Raw genomic sequence first — 15449 nt, 5'->3', positions numbered from 1 at the left:
AGCGCTCCCCGGGCAATATGGAGTGTATTTGGGGGTAAAGACCCCTCGTTCTGCCGCGGGAGAGCGGCGTTTTAGCAGGAGCAAACATGCCCCTGTTGAATATAAGGTAAAAAGCTGTTTTTAAAGTCGCTTCAGAGTCTCTTAAAATATGTGAAGTATTGCAGAATGTGATGAACTCGTAGTGTTTGCCTATGTTGAAGTCTTTCTTACTGCTGCTTTTTAGGGAGTGGTAAAAAACAGATGGGCAATCCTCTACCTTTTGCTAAGCCTTAGTGAAGACCCACGCAAACAACCAAATAAGGTAAGACTTTTTACCTCCCACAGATGTTCTATATGTGGTAGATGCTGTAGTTTTCTGGTGTTTTTCTAGAGCTTATAATAGTGAAGTTTAGTCTACACACACACACACACACACACACACACACACACACACACACACACACACACACACACACACACACACACACACACACACACACACACACACACACACACACACACACACACACACACACACACACACACACACACACACACACACACACACACACACACACACACACACACACACACACACACTTATTACACACACACACTGACACTTATTCCACACAAACACATATGTATATATTACCTACACCTACACACACACTTACACACACCTACATACACACACACCTACACACACACCTACACACACACACACCTACACACACATACACACACACATATACACACACACACACACACACACACAACTACACACACACACCTATATACACACACACACACACCTATATACACACACACACACCTATATACACACACACACACCTATACACACATACACACACACACACCTATACACACACACACACCTATATACACACACACCCCTATACACACCTACACACCCCTATACACACCTACACACCCCTATACACACCTACACACCCCTATACACACCTACACACCCCTATACACACCTACACACCCCTATACACACCTACACACCCCTATACACACCTACACACCCCTATACACACCTACACACCCCTATACACACCTACACACCCCTATACACACCACTACACACCCATACACACCACTACACACCCATACACACCACTACACACACACATACACACCACTACACACACACATACACACACAACTACACACACACATACACACAACTACACACACACATACACACAACTACACACACACATACACACAACTACACACACACATACACACAACTACACACACGCATACACACAACTACACACACACATACACACAACTACACACACACATACACACAACTACACACACGCATACACACAACTACACACACACATACACACAACTACACACACACATACACACAACTACACACACACATACACACAACTACACACACACATACACACAACTACACACACACATACACACAACTACACACACACATACACACAACTACACATACACATACACACAACTACACATACACACACCTATACACACACCTACACACCTATACACACACCTACACACCTATACACACACCTACACACCTATACACACAACTACACACCTATACACACAACTACACACCTATACACACACACACACCTTCCCATAATTATTCATACCCCTGGCAAATTTTGATTGTGGAACAAAAAAAAAACAAAACATTTGTCAGCTTTTTACATTTGAGCAAAAAGTGTCCAGTTAATTATAAATTATTCATACCCTTCACAAACTGTCAGTCTGTGGGAAAATCCAAAGTTCTATACATTCCAAATAGTCCAAGCTGTTCTAAAGCATCCTAATTACCCTGATTAATTGGGGACAGCTGACAGCTGATTTAATCAACTCAACAGGTGAAAAACAGCAGCTCTCTGCAGTTGGTTTGTGGGCAGTCATGCCTAAGGGCTCGTTTCCACTATCGCAAATCTGCATGCGTCCAACGCATGCGGATTCGCACATGTAATGCAAGTGGATGGGCCTGTTTCCACTGTAGCGTTGTTGAGGTGCGTTTTTTTTTTCAGCTGTGAAAAAACGCACAAAAGAGCCGCAGAATTCGCCTGCGAGTGGAATGCATGCGAATCGCATGCAATGTATTTAATAGGGAAATCGCTTGCTTTTTCCCCATGCGTTTTTTGCCGCAAATTCGCATAGGTCCAATGTAAATTCACACAGGCAGTGACATGGTTAAAATTGCATATACGCTCACCTATGCGAAATCGCATGCGAATTCGCGGCAAAAACCGCATGGGGAATCGCATCCGCATGCGATTTCATCAGCGTTGGAATCCAGGTGATTCCGCACCGCAATAGTGGAAACGAGCCCTCAGACAAAGGAGCTCAGTGGTGACCTGTGGCTGTGCATTGTGGCTGCTCACAAGTCAGGAAAGGGCTACAATGCCATTTATAAATGTTTTCCCTTTCCAATGGCTACAGTGCAAAGTTATTAAAAAATAATAAAAGATGTTCCACACTGTGAAAAATCTCAGTGGATGTGGTCAGAAGCCAGGCCAGGAGGATAGCAAGAGAGGTGAAAAAGAATCCAAGGATCACCACCAAGGCCACCCTGGTGAATCTGAGCTTTGCTGGTGGCAATATGTCAAGGCAGACAATCCAATGGACATTGCACACTGCTGGGTTCCATTGATGCAGACCAAGGACGACGCCACTTCTCCAGATAAAGCACACAAAAGCTCGCTTGGCCTTTGCAAATGCTCGTCAGGACAAAGATGACTTCTGGTCTTCTGTGTTAGAATCAGAATCTATTTATTTCGCCAAGTACAACGGTGGATTGTACCCGGAATTGGTTTTGGCGCATACAGGGTCATTGATGAAAAACAAGAAAATAGCACGTTTAAGCATGGTACATACGTAGACGTGGGACAAGCATACATAGGACAACATTACAGTTTGAGCGTACACTTAAAGAGAAACTCCAACCAAGAATTGAACTTTTTCCCAATCAGTAGCTGATACCCCATTTTACATGAGAAAGACAATGATTTTCACAAACAGACCATCAGGGGGCGCTGTGTGACTGATTTTGTGCTGAAACCCCTCCCACAAGAGGCTCTGAAGACCGCGGTACTGCTGGCAAACTGCTACAATGTAACAATGTTCAGAGACAGGAAATAGCTGTTATTAGCTGTCTAACAGCCAGAGCAGCTAGAAACAGCTAAATAACCTGCCCACAGTAACAATGTCACCATGTAATAAATGTCAGAATGTTAATCTGGGAGAGGAAAGATTTTACAATGAGCAAACACTGACTAAATCATTTATACATAATTATGGTAAAAAATGAAGCACTTTTTTTACTACATTATTTTCACTGGAGTTCCTCTTTAAGCAGAGCGTTGTATACAGTTAAGCATGGTACATACGTGTAAACAATAAAAGCAAAACAAAAGCAAAAACAGAGCATTACAGCATACACGTACAGTTGACGTAATTCACAACAGAGCATTACAGCATACACGTACAAATAACGTAATACAAACATAGCAGGACATACACTGATAGCAGGAACAGAAAAGAGTGGGACTGGAGGAGCAGCCTGAGAGCTGATATGAGCGCTGCCATTTTCGGCACTGGACGCTACACAGCAACACGCTCCCAACTAGACAGGTGCTACCGTTGTCCATGAAGAGCAGAGAGGAAGCTGGGGGGGATAGAGAAAGAGAGAAGGGATAGCTAAAGAGAGAATAGGGAAGAAGAACAATGAGAGTGGGAGTAAGGTCCCTTGGGCAGTGCGGAGTGACTGGAAAGCGTCCCGTTTGGCTGGCTGTGCCGCAGTGATGCGAGATGGAGCTGGTGGGTGCACAGGCCCTGCTATGGAGCTGATGATTGCAAAGGGCCATGCAGCTCGGCCGATTTGGTGGAGCAGGGAACAGCGTGGTGGAGCAGGGAATGGCAGCTGAGGGGCCCGGAGATTGCCAGCAAGTTCAGCTTGCCCAGAGGTCAGAGAGAGCAGCCAGCATGGGGCTCACCTGGGCAGTAGCGAGGCTGCCCATCTCTCCTGCGTGTGCTCCATTTGCTCCAAAAGCCCTGGCACAGGCACAGTGGTGGTGGAGTGCAGGACATCAGGTACCCTGTTGACCCTGCAGCAACAGGCTGTGGGCGCAGGAGACCTGGCATGATGGTGGGACCCAGGTCTGAGGTGCTGGTGGTTCTGCAGCAGTGGAGTACCTGTGGTTGCTCTCAGAAATCCAGCTCCTGGCTTGCGGCCTAGTCCAGCGAGGTGTGGTGGTGAGGGCGACTGCGGCCACGTGAAGAGGCTAGTGTCCCAGGAGATGGAGCATTGGAGAGTAGCAGGCGCCAGTCTGAAGTCTGTAGTGGAGGGCGGAGAGCAGAAGTAGCCCTGACCCCGCAGACTCGTGGAGGTCGCTTGTCTTATCTGCACCTCTGTTGCGGCGACGAACGGTCCGAGGCAGCGGCAGCCAGGGAGGCTGCGTCTGGATTCCCCAGATGCAGCCCCACAGATGCAGCTCTCACTGATGGTCAGTTGTAACAAAAATGGCCTTTAACCCAAAGAACACCATCCCCACTGTCAAATGGTGGTGGGAACCTTATGCTTTGGGGGTGTTTTTCAGCCAATAGACCAGGGAACCTTATCACAGTAAATGGCACCATGAAAAAAGAGCAATACATGAGGATTCTCAATGACAACATCATGCAGTCTGCAGAGAAACTTGGCCTTGGGCGCCAGTGGACATTTCAGCTTGACAATGACCCAAAACGCACAGCAAAAGTGTTGAAGAAATGCTTAGCAGACAACAACATTTACGTTTTGAAGTGGCCCAGCCATAGCCTTGACTTGAATCAAATTGAGAATCTGTGGGGGGAGCTAAAGATCAGGATGATGGCAAGAAGACCCTCCAACTTGAAAGATTTGGAGCTCATTGCTAAAGATGACCTGTGGAGACATGCAAAAAGCTGGTCTGCAATTATAGAAAGCGTTTGATTGCTATAATCCTCTATAATAAAACCCCTGTGTCCCTGCGTAACGCTGTCTGTGTAGCTGGGTCTGTGTTTTTGCTACTGTGCATTTGCGCAGCACGGACCCGGACAGCAGTTGGGACAGGAGGACGGGGCCAGTGAGCCGGACGGGCAGTTGCGGCAGGTGCGCATGCATGCGAAGTTAAAAAAACAAAACAAAAACCTAGATTCCGTTTTTAACGAGTCTACTAGCAACCAATAAAAAGGACACTTTTTGCTGAAATGTAAATAAAAGCTGAGAAATGTTTTTTTTTAACATGCTGTCGGATTTGTCGTGCCGGCTTTGAAGGGCTGCAGCGAGACCCCCGTGGGACAGAGGAGGACTGGGGAAGACTCATTATGATCCTGAGGCTTTTCCCTCACGAGGTAAGTACCACCCAGGGGACGTTTTTCTCGTTAAAGTGTCTCTTTAAGGGGTATGAATAATTGTCAGCACCGTGGGTATGTATATGTATGTGTATATATCTTTATCTCATTTTATCTGTCTGTAGATGGAGAACAGGAATTGGCACATGCGCTATGGACACCACTCCTGTAGAAGAACCTCTTCCGGAAACTTGGCATCTAGCAGCATATATAGAAACTGAAAACCGAAGTCCTCTGCCTCACACTGCCCCCTAGAGACATGTGGCCATAAATACACATTACATCTGTACTAATTAGTAGCAGGGAAATGTAACAAATGAGAAATGCCTGTCCATTCTCTGTTGGTTTTTCCTGAATACTCTGGTTTAAAGAATACTTTAATTTATTTCTAGAAATGTAGTAAGGAATTTACAGTAGTAGGGTAACAGATGATAGTCTTGAAGACTAATTGAATAACCTTTAACCTGTATAAAAGTATATATATATTTATCAATGTGTTGCTCTTTTAGGTATCCAGCTATGCAGCGCTGTTTGCCCAGGCCCTGCCTCGTGATGCTCACTCAACACCGTACTACTACGCAAGGCCACAGACCCTCCAGTTAAACTACCAGGACCGTACTGTTCAGTCTGTGCAGAATTCTGTTACTATGACTAGTAGTGGGATTGGAAGTATTGGGATGTATTCTTTAAATGGACCAATGCCTGCACCTCAGTCTTTTGTTCCAGGGTAAGCTGTTATTCTAAAGCATTTTATACTTCACCTCTTGCCTAATTCCTGTTAACCGGATAGGTCAGGCCTCTTAAAAAGGTAGGCGAATCTGTGCAACCCTTGCTATTGTCCTATCCTAACCTAGTTCCCACATTAACCCTCCATAGGACGGTATACCTAACACTGACCCCCCCCCCACAACATCTAGCACTAAACAACCTCCACCCTACACCCCATACTAACCTACCCCACTACCTACTGCTGCTATCTATCGCCACTATCCTGATTCCAGTCCTCTAGTAGTTACTCAAGCGCAAGCTGCCTCCTCTACATGGAGTACAGCTACATAGTAAATCATGGAAATAACCTCCACTACATCATGCTGCTACTGAAGTAACTATAATTTGGAGTGTCAATTGCCATCGCTGTTGTCTCTAACTGGAGCTTGGATACATAGCTGAGCGGAAATCTGTCGCTAACTATATAGCCCAAATGACCTCCACTGTGGTGGCCTAAGCTGCAAGTTTATACTGTGGCCTATGTGATGCTAAATTTCTCAGGCACCGTCTGCCCAAATTATAATAATCTTAACATTCGAATAGTGCTTTTCTCCTGTTGGACTCAAAGCGCTTGTGAGGCAGCCACTAGCGCGCACTCAATAGGCAGTAGCAGTATTATGGTGTGTACACACTTGAAAGATAAATGAAAGATCTTAGGCCAATTTTACCCCCTTCCATGTAGTATGAGAGCCATACTCTACACAGTCTTTTCTATGGAGCTGAACTCCTCATTAGATAAAACTCTTTGCAAGATGCTGCACACAAAGATGCTGTACACATTCAAAAGATCAGTATCTGCAAAAGATCTGTTCCTGCAAAATGCATTCATAGTCTATGATATCTGCAGATCCTCATACACACCTTGTTTTAACAGACTTCATCTGCATATCTGACAATCATCTGCAGATCTAAAAATCCATCCTGGTGGATCTGATCTGCAGATGATCTGCAGATGAATGTCTGTTAAACAAGGTGTGTATGATGATCTGCAGATATCATAGACTATGAATGCATTTTGCAGCAACGGATCTTTTGCAGGAACAGATCTTTTGCAGATACTTATCTTTTGAATGTGTACAGCATCTGTGTGTGCAGCATCTTGAAAAGATTTCTATCTGATGGGGAGTTCAGCTCCATAGAATAGACTGTGTAGAGTATGGCTCTCCTACTACATGGAAGGTGGTCTGATATATTTAATTTATCTTTCAAGTGTGTACACACCATTAGGGAGTGTAGCCCAAAGAACTCCTTACTGAATAGGAGCTAGTTTACTGAACAGGTGCTAGCTTACTGAACAGGAAGAGTATAGCATCTCAGCCAGTACAGTGTTCTCCCCAGAATTTTTTTCCAGCCGGGTGGCATGAAAAAGTGGCCGAGGGCGTGGTTTAGCGCCTAAGCAGCATGGCCGCCTGAGAATAGAGCTCCTCCACTAGATCCCGGTAATCGGCCCGCCGCACCACCTCAGCCTAAAATTGAGGAACCGGAACGACCACATGTCCCTACCTAAACCCTCCGGAGACCAAGCGGCACAACAAACCCGCCAAATCCACGAGATCTTCCGCCCTCGGAAGACGGGGCCTTCCTTGCAATCCACATCCAACATGGCGCCGGCCCCGATTGCAAACAGCGACACCAACGCACCCAACTCCAGCCTACGACCCGATGAAAACCCTGAAGGAGGAGCAGTATTGGACATGCTTCGTGACATGCCCACCACAACTACAATGCAAGCTATAGCGGCAGACATCAAGCATACCTTCACAGCAGCCATTACGGACTTAAAAGAGGAAGTGACCAACCTGGCAACGAGGGTAAGCTCCCTCGAGAAACAAGACAGAGAGCTCAGCCAGAAAGTAGAAACACTGGAGAAGGCATCCGCAAGCCAGGACACAAAGATGATAACCTTTAACAGGAAGCTTGAAGACTTAGACAACAGAGGACGGAGACACAATATCAGAGTCCGAGAAGTTCCGGAATCCGTTGGCACCGATTAGATCAGGTCAGCCTTACTCTCTATGTTCAATAACTTACTTGAGAAGGAGTCGGACACCCCTATAACAATGGACAGGGCTCATAGAGCACTCAGACCCCGTAAATCCGATGACGACCCTCCTCGTAACATAATTTGCTGTCTCCAAAGCTTTACTTTAAAAGAAGAAATTATGCAGAAGGCACGCACCCAAGAGGCAATATACTTTAATGACACAGAAATCAAACTTTTTCAAGACCTCTCGCCTATAACATTGCAAAATAGACGAATCTTAAAACCTTTGATAGAGGAGTTACGCCAGCATAACATAATTTACAGATGGCGATTCCCCTTCTGCCTTGCTGCCACGAAAAATGGTAAGACAGCAAACCTCCGCGTCCCTGCGGACCTTCAAGATTTCTGCCTGACATTTAAGATTCCCAAGCCGAAGATCCCAGACTGGTACGCTGATCTGGAAGCTGCAACACCCCCAGACAGACGTAGACAGCGACACCCATCCTCCTCGGAGTCTGATGGTGACTCCATTAAATCTACATCAAGCCGGCCTCGAGACAGAGCGCCAAAGCTTTCCCGGATAAAAGAAATGGAGAGAAGGAACCTACGATCCTCTGCACGCAATTCAAAGCCTCCATCCTCCCAAACACAGGACGAAGAGGACTCTTGACTGCGGTCGTAACATCTTTCATGATGGCCCATTGCAGGCGTAGTTTAACTACTGCATTTCACAAGCAACTCCCAAGCCCGCCGTGAACCTCACGACCTGTTTGAGGCCTGACTATCCAGAGAATCGTATCACTTCTTGAGATGGCTGCTCCTGTGACCTCTGAACATCCAAGGCTCTCAAGGGGACCAATGACCAAACGCAACCTACCCCATCCTGATCCAGCTAACCGGCGGACATCTTACTGCTTATAAACTCACATGTTCAGGTCGTATACTCGAATGCTACCACTATATGTGAACATAATCTAAGCACCTCTCTCCTATATAGGATACAAACTAACTCGCCTCTGGTCACTTAGTCTGATTCTATATGCATATTCCAATACTGCTACCCCTTTACCTTGTTATGCACATTATACTTCATATTTTCAATGCAAATGTTTGACAAGGAAAGGTTTAATTTTCTAATTTTCCAATTTTCAGCTCTGCGCTAGTCATTTAAATATGTTTAATTCTGTCTACTAGCATATATAGTCTAATTGTTCTCTTAAATTCCGGTTCCTCAATGATATACCTACGCACTAGGCCGTAGGGTCTAGTGGTTTTAGAGCCTGTTATTTTCCTGCCTAGTCGTTTATACCTCCCCCACTCAGTGTGCACTCTCGTTAGACTGCACATCTGAAACCTGTCGGATTTAATACTCAGTCAGTATTTTTTATTACCCTGACTGATCTGAATGTACTCTAGAGCTCACAGCCTACTTATCCTACTTCTGGGGCATATCCTTTATAGGTTACCCCAGTACCTCCCTATTCCTCAAATGACTTCAACAAAATGTACGCACGATTCCCAGACCAGCTGGAGAATCTGCTCCTATAACGTACATGGTTTAAACACGCCTCAGAAAAGGTCCCAGATTCTCGACAAACTACACAATGACAAGGTCACCATTGCCCTCCTCCAAGAGACCCACTTTAAAACAAACTCAGTCCCTAGACTAACTGATACTATAACTCTCACTACTATGCCACCAACCCACAATCTAAAACTAAAGGTGTCTCTATCATTTTCAGTAAGCATTGTATGTTCCAAAAGCAGGACATCCTGATCGACCCCGAGGGACGCTATGTGTTTTTGAAAGGAACTGTTGGGACGAGAGATGTTACTGTTGCCAATATCTATGCCCCAAATACAGGCCAACTTAGCTTTATTACCAAAGCCTTAAATTCCCTACAAATGTTTGCCAAAGGGATGATTATACTAGGAGGTGACCTAAACATACCAATACTCCCCATTAATGACACCTCCACTGGTCACTCAGTACTTACCTACAAAACCCTGAAAGCAATAAAAGTTAAACTGAGCGAATTATCCCTTATGGATGCCTGGAGAGTCCTACACCCACAAGGTAAAGACTATACCTACTACTCTGACCCTGCTCAACGCTATTCTAGAATAGATTATCTATTCATAACGCAACCGGACCTAAACCTAGTCCGAAATGCTTCAATTGGCAACATTGACATCTCCGATCATGCCCCTGTATATATGGTTGTCCTGCTCCCAGCATTCAGAAATAAGCAGTTCAACTGGAGACTAAATCCCCAACTGTTGACAGACATCGAAGTCCAAGATGCAATAGCCAAAAAGCTGTCACTGTACTTCAAAGATAATAACACTGAAGATGTCTCACCGTTAACTATTTGGGAGACACACAAAGTGGTTATTAGAGGTGAATTCCTCAGAATAGGAGCCCGCAAAAGGAAAGAAAATCTTGAGAGATATAATTCCCTTATCTCCAAGATCCACAAATTAGAGCAGCAGCATAAGAAGTCACTACTGCAAACTACCTTGACGGAACTGACCCGTCTTAGAGAAGACCTAGTAACTTACCTAAATAAAGAATATAGGCGCAAATTCATGCTACAAACTAAGCTTTTCTACGAATATGGCAACAAAGCTGGCTCACTCTTAGCTAGGCTACTAAAAATAAAACAAGCAAATAGAGCCGTACACCAGATAAAAGATTCCAGTGGGAAACTATGTCATACCCTACCTAAAATAGCTAGCTCCTTTCGTTCCTACTACGCCCAACTTTATAACTTGAATGATGGTACTAACTCCCTATCTTCTCAACAAAACCGAGAAGAAGAAATTAACAACTTCCTGTCCAAATATGGTTTCACCTCTATCAACCCAGAACAAAAGGAAGAACTAGATAGCGACATCTCGGCAGTAGAATTCTTAGCAGCAATTAAAGCGCAAAAACCTGGGAAAAGCCCAGGCCCAGATGGCCTAACATCCCAGTATTATAAAGCTTATGCTGCTGCTCTGACAACCCTATTCCTGCAAGCTTTCAACAAGCTCCCCCCCCCCCAGAAAACCCCATCCAAACAACTCCTTGAGGCACACATCACAGTGATCCCCAAGCCAGGCAAGGATCCTAGTCTTTGCCAGAGCTACCGGCCGGTATCCTTGCTGAACCTTGACGCCAAGATACTGGCAAGGATACTGGCTGCGAGACTCCAAGAAATAATAGCTGAAAAAATAAAAAACGACCAAGTTGGTTTTGTCATGGGCAGAGAAGCCCGTGACAACACAGCAAAAGCGGTGGGGATTCACTCTTGGCTTTCTCGGCATTCGGTGGAGGGAATGTTTCTCTCCACGGATGCCGAGAAGGCATTTGATAGAGTGGCATGGGACTACATGTTCGCAGTGTTCGCAAACCTAGGTTTGGGTGACTCGATACAATCATGGTTGACACTACTATACTCTAACCCGACAGCTAGAGTCTCGGTAAATGGCACCCTGTCTGACTCATTTACTCTGAAGAATGGAACCCGCCAGGGTTGCCCTTTATCGTCCCTCATTTATGTGTTGACTCTGGAACCCTTCCTTAACATGGTAAGATCTAACACTGACATAAAGGGAGTCTCTATCTCCAACACAGAATACAAAATAGCAGCCTTTGCAGACGACTTATTGTTTTTCTTAACTGACCCGGAGAAATCCCTATGTACTCTCATGTCAGATTTTTCTTACTTTGGCAATATCTCAAACTTAAAAATTAATTACTCTAAGTCATTTGCCCTCAACATATCCCTACCACCTCACACTCTGAAAAAATGTCAAGATCTCTTCCCCTTTCAATGGGATCCAGAGTCGATAGCATACCTGGGGATTAGGCTCCCCTCGAGACTTGAGGACCTGTATAAACTCAACTTTGCCCCCCTAGGACAAAACCTTATGAAACTCCTTGAGGACTGGGGTTCCATTTCCTCTCTCTCTCTTGGTTTGGCAGGGTTGCCGCAGCAAAAATGTCTATATTGCCCAAGTTCCTATATGTTAGTCAGGCATTACCCATACATTTGCCACCTACCTACTTCAAAAGCCTCCACAAACAGCTACACCAATTCATTTGGGCCAAAACAAGACCCCGAATTGCCCTGGCTACACTAAGACGAGCAAAACTAGATGGAGGAATCGCCCTCCCGAACTTTAACACCTTCCATATGGCTTCCCAGCTCACTAGAATAATTGACTGGTCTGTCCACTCAGACTCTAAGGGATGGGTAAACCTAGAACAGGCCTTTGTATGTCCTGAGATAGCAAACTTACCTTGGTGCCCGTCCAAGACGACCACCAAACTAACAACCCCCCATCCTCTCATAGACGCTTCCCTAAAAGCTTTCTACAAAGCAGTCAAACAACAATCACTATCATACCCATTAGGACCCATGACACCAATACTCCGTAACCCAGATTTTAAACCAGGCTGGAGCAGAAACTACTTGAAGGGATGGGTCTCACACAACCCGCCTAAAATAGGTGATTTCCTAACTAATGGCAAACTGAGCACCTACGAGCAGTGCAGAAGCCTTACAGCACCTGACCCAATCCCTAATTGGACATATCAACAAATTGCCCACTACATCATGTCCCTTAAACCCATATCTAACCTAAGGCGCCCCTATACTACTTTCGACCAGAAATGCAACACACAAGAGCATCAAAGACATGTGACCTCTTGGCTATATAACCTACTCTCACCAGTAGACACACAAATCCTACTCCCATTCCAGAAAGAATGGCATCAAGCTTTAGGCAAACAATTTACCGACTCCCAATGGGAACAACTCTACACCAAAGCTCATAAGTCCACTTTAAACGTCTCTGCCCAAGAACAAAACTATAAATTTGTCACTTCCTGGTACCGCACCCCAGCTAAGCTACAAAAAATCTTTCCTTCGACCCCACAAATTTGCTGGAGATGCCGTGACAGAAACGCAGATTTAAAACACATAGCCTGGGATTGTCCCAAAATACAACCCTATTGGACCCAAATACACCTACTAATCAACCAAATAACATGTGCCTCTCTACCATTTAGCCCAGAAATATTTTTGCTACATGGTACCTCAGACTCCATAAAAAGTTACAAGAATTCTTCAGTCCCCTTCCTAATAAATGCAGCCAGAGCGCTCATCCCAGCCCTATGGAAATCCAACTCAGTTCCAACCATTAGATAATGGATCCAAAGAGTAGAAAAAATTAAAGAAATTGAGGAAAATATCTTACTAGCCCAAGACAAAGCTGAGAAAATAACTCTTATATGGGCCACATGGTATGAATTTCAAGACTCAGACACATACAAACAAGCACTGTTAAACCCCTCCTGATCTACACACACAGAACTTTACCAGACCACCACATCCCTACACCCTTTCTTGACCCCTTACTGCTGTGGCCTCCCTGCCAGACTAGGTCAGATACTACAATACTAGAGATTAACTCCCCTATGATAGCCCTACCTCAATTGATACTTTACTCCAAACTTAACCTCCTGGGGGATACAATTATATCGCCCAGGAGGTGGCGCAGCACTATTTTTAAAACATTTTTATTTTTTAAATCATGTAGCGAGCCCAGGGCTTGCTACATGATAGCCGCTGTGCAGCGGCATCCCCCCACCCCCTCCGATCGCCTCCGGCATACAAAGCAAACAGGAAATCCCATTCAGAACGGGATTTCCTGTTTGGCTTCCCCCGTCGCCATGGCGACGATCGGGATGACGTCATCGACGTCAACGACGTCGTGACGTCAGAGGGAGTCTCGATCCACCCCTCAGCGCTGCCTGGCACTGATTGGCCAGGCTACGCAGGGGGTCTTGGGGGGGGGGGGGAGCGGCACGGCGAGTAGCGGCGAATCAGCGCGGAGCGGCGGCGATCGGTATATACACGCAGCTAGCAAAGTGCTAGCTGCGTGCAACAAAAAAAAAATTATGCAAATCGGCCCACCAGGGCCTGAGAAAACCTCTGTGGCGGCTTACCCCGAGCTCAGCTCGGGATTATCCCCCAGAGGGTTAAAGCTGTGAGCCCATCAACATGAATAGCAACTACCCCAATCCTACTATATAACTCAAAAGTCAACTAACTCTAAGAAAACCCAAAAGGTTGCTTTAAGTCTGCAGAAATGTTCGGGTATTCTAATCTTGTTTTTCTTTTCTGTACAAATAATCAGTGGGTTATAATACTAGTTAACACTGTTTGTTTAATACTGCCGTTTATGTGTTTAGCTACTTTCAGCTACGGACAATCTTCAAAATGTATACGCTATGTAATGTTTATAATCAAAAATTTATCTCAAATAAAACAATTGAAACAGAAAAAGTGGCCGAGTGGGGCGAGATAAGAGAATGCAGGGCCAGTGCTTCTGTGAGCAATTATGCTTACAGAATAGGAGGTGGTAAGCCGATGACAGCCGGGTGCTCATCAAAACTAGCCGGGTGGAGCACCCAGCTAAAAGAGCCTGGGGAGAACACTGCAGTACTGCAGTACACTATCCAGCCACTGATCTGCTGTGTGCCCCATGCCTAATACTGTATTTCATACATTACTCATATTTAATAATTACAGTATTTGTATAGCGCTTTTCTCCTGTCGGACTCAAAGGCAGCCACTAGAGCGCACTCAGTAGGCAGTAGCAGTGTTAGGGAGTCTCACCTAAGAACTCCTGACTGAATAGGTGCTGGCTTACTAAAATACATAGAGCCGAGCATATCTGTCTGTTATGACAGGAAACCTAATGTTTTACGTAACAACTGTTTAGAATAAAATTACTTCTTCCTCACATAGGAATCATTAATTTCCGTTAACGAGCACATTCTGTTTGTGGCTCTGTTTTCCCTTTTTCCAGGCAGTCGTATCAAACACCAGCACTTGGTGATTCCCTCCGTCAACAGCTGGGCACACGTCTTGCATGGACTTTAGCTGCTGGTCAGCAGCCAGCTTTACAAACTATGACTGCCAAAGGTCTTCCAAGTACTGTGTCTCGCAGCGTGCCAAGAACTAGGAGAGAGGGAGAAGCAAATGGTAAGTCCTCACCTTACCTATTCAAAGGTGTAGCTAACATTATTAGATCTTCTTACCGTGGAATATAAATTCTTAGAGCACTCGGGTATTTGCTGTGCAAGAGATTGATTCTATAATGTTAGTCTGAAAATAGAAGAAGGGAACACCATGTCAAGAGATGTGGTATATCCTCGTAGAGAATTAAGATGATATCACTCATTACACCTAAACAAATTCTCTGCAGAAGTGATAAAAGGTCTTCTAGCGTGGAAAAAGTATCC

General features: G+C 45.1%; 1 protein-coding gene across 1 annotated transcript in view; it reads left to right on the top strand.

The window, feature by feature from the left end:
* The window catches only part of TUBGCP3 (tubulin gamma complex component 3), a 146919-nt gene that overhangs the window by 35405 nt on the left and 96065 nt on the right, over positions 1-15449 (top strand). The window contains exons 4-6 of the mRNA XM_068268058.1: positions 224-301; positions 5907-6124; positions 15014-15189. Coding sequence (XP_068124159.1) covers positions 224-301; positions 5907-6124; positions 15014-15189 — 472 coding nt within the window. The remainder of the gene's footprint in view (positions 1-223; positions 302-5906; positions 6125-15013; positions 15190-15449) is intronic.

Source organism: Hyperolius riggenbachi, chromosome 2 (assembly GCF_040937935.1).
Source record: "Hyperolius riggenbachi isolate aHypRig1 chromosome 2, aHypRig1.pri, whole genome shotgun sequence".
In the NCBI taxonomy this organism is placed as follows: domain Eukaryota; kingdom Metazoa; phylum Chordata; class Amphibia; order Anura; family Hyperoliidae; genus Hyperolius; species Hyperolius riggenbachi.
The sequence above is the reverse complement of the archived record's forward strand: the minus strand, read 5'-3'. Positions and strand labels throughout refer to the sequence as shown.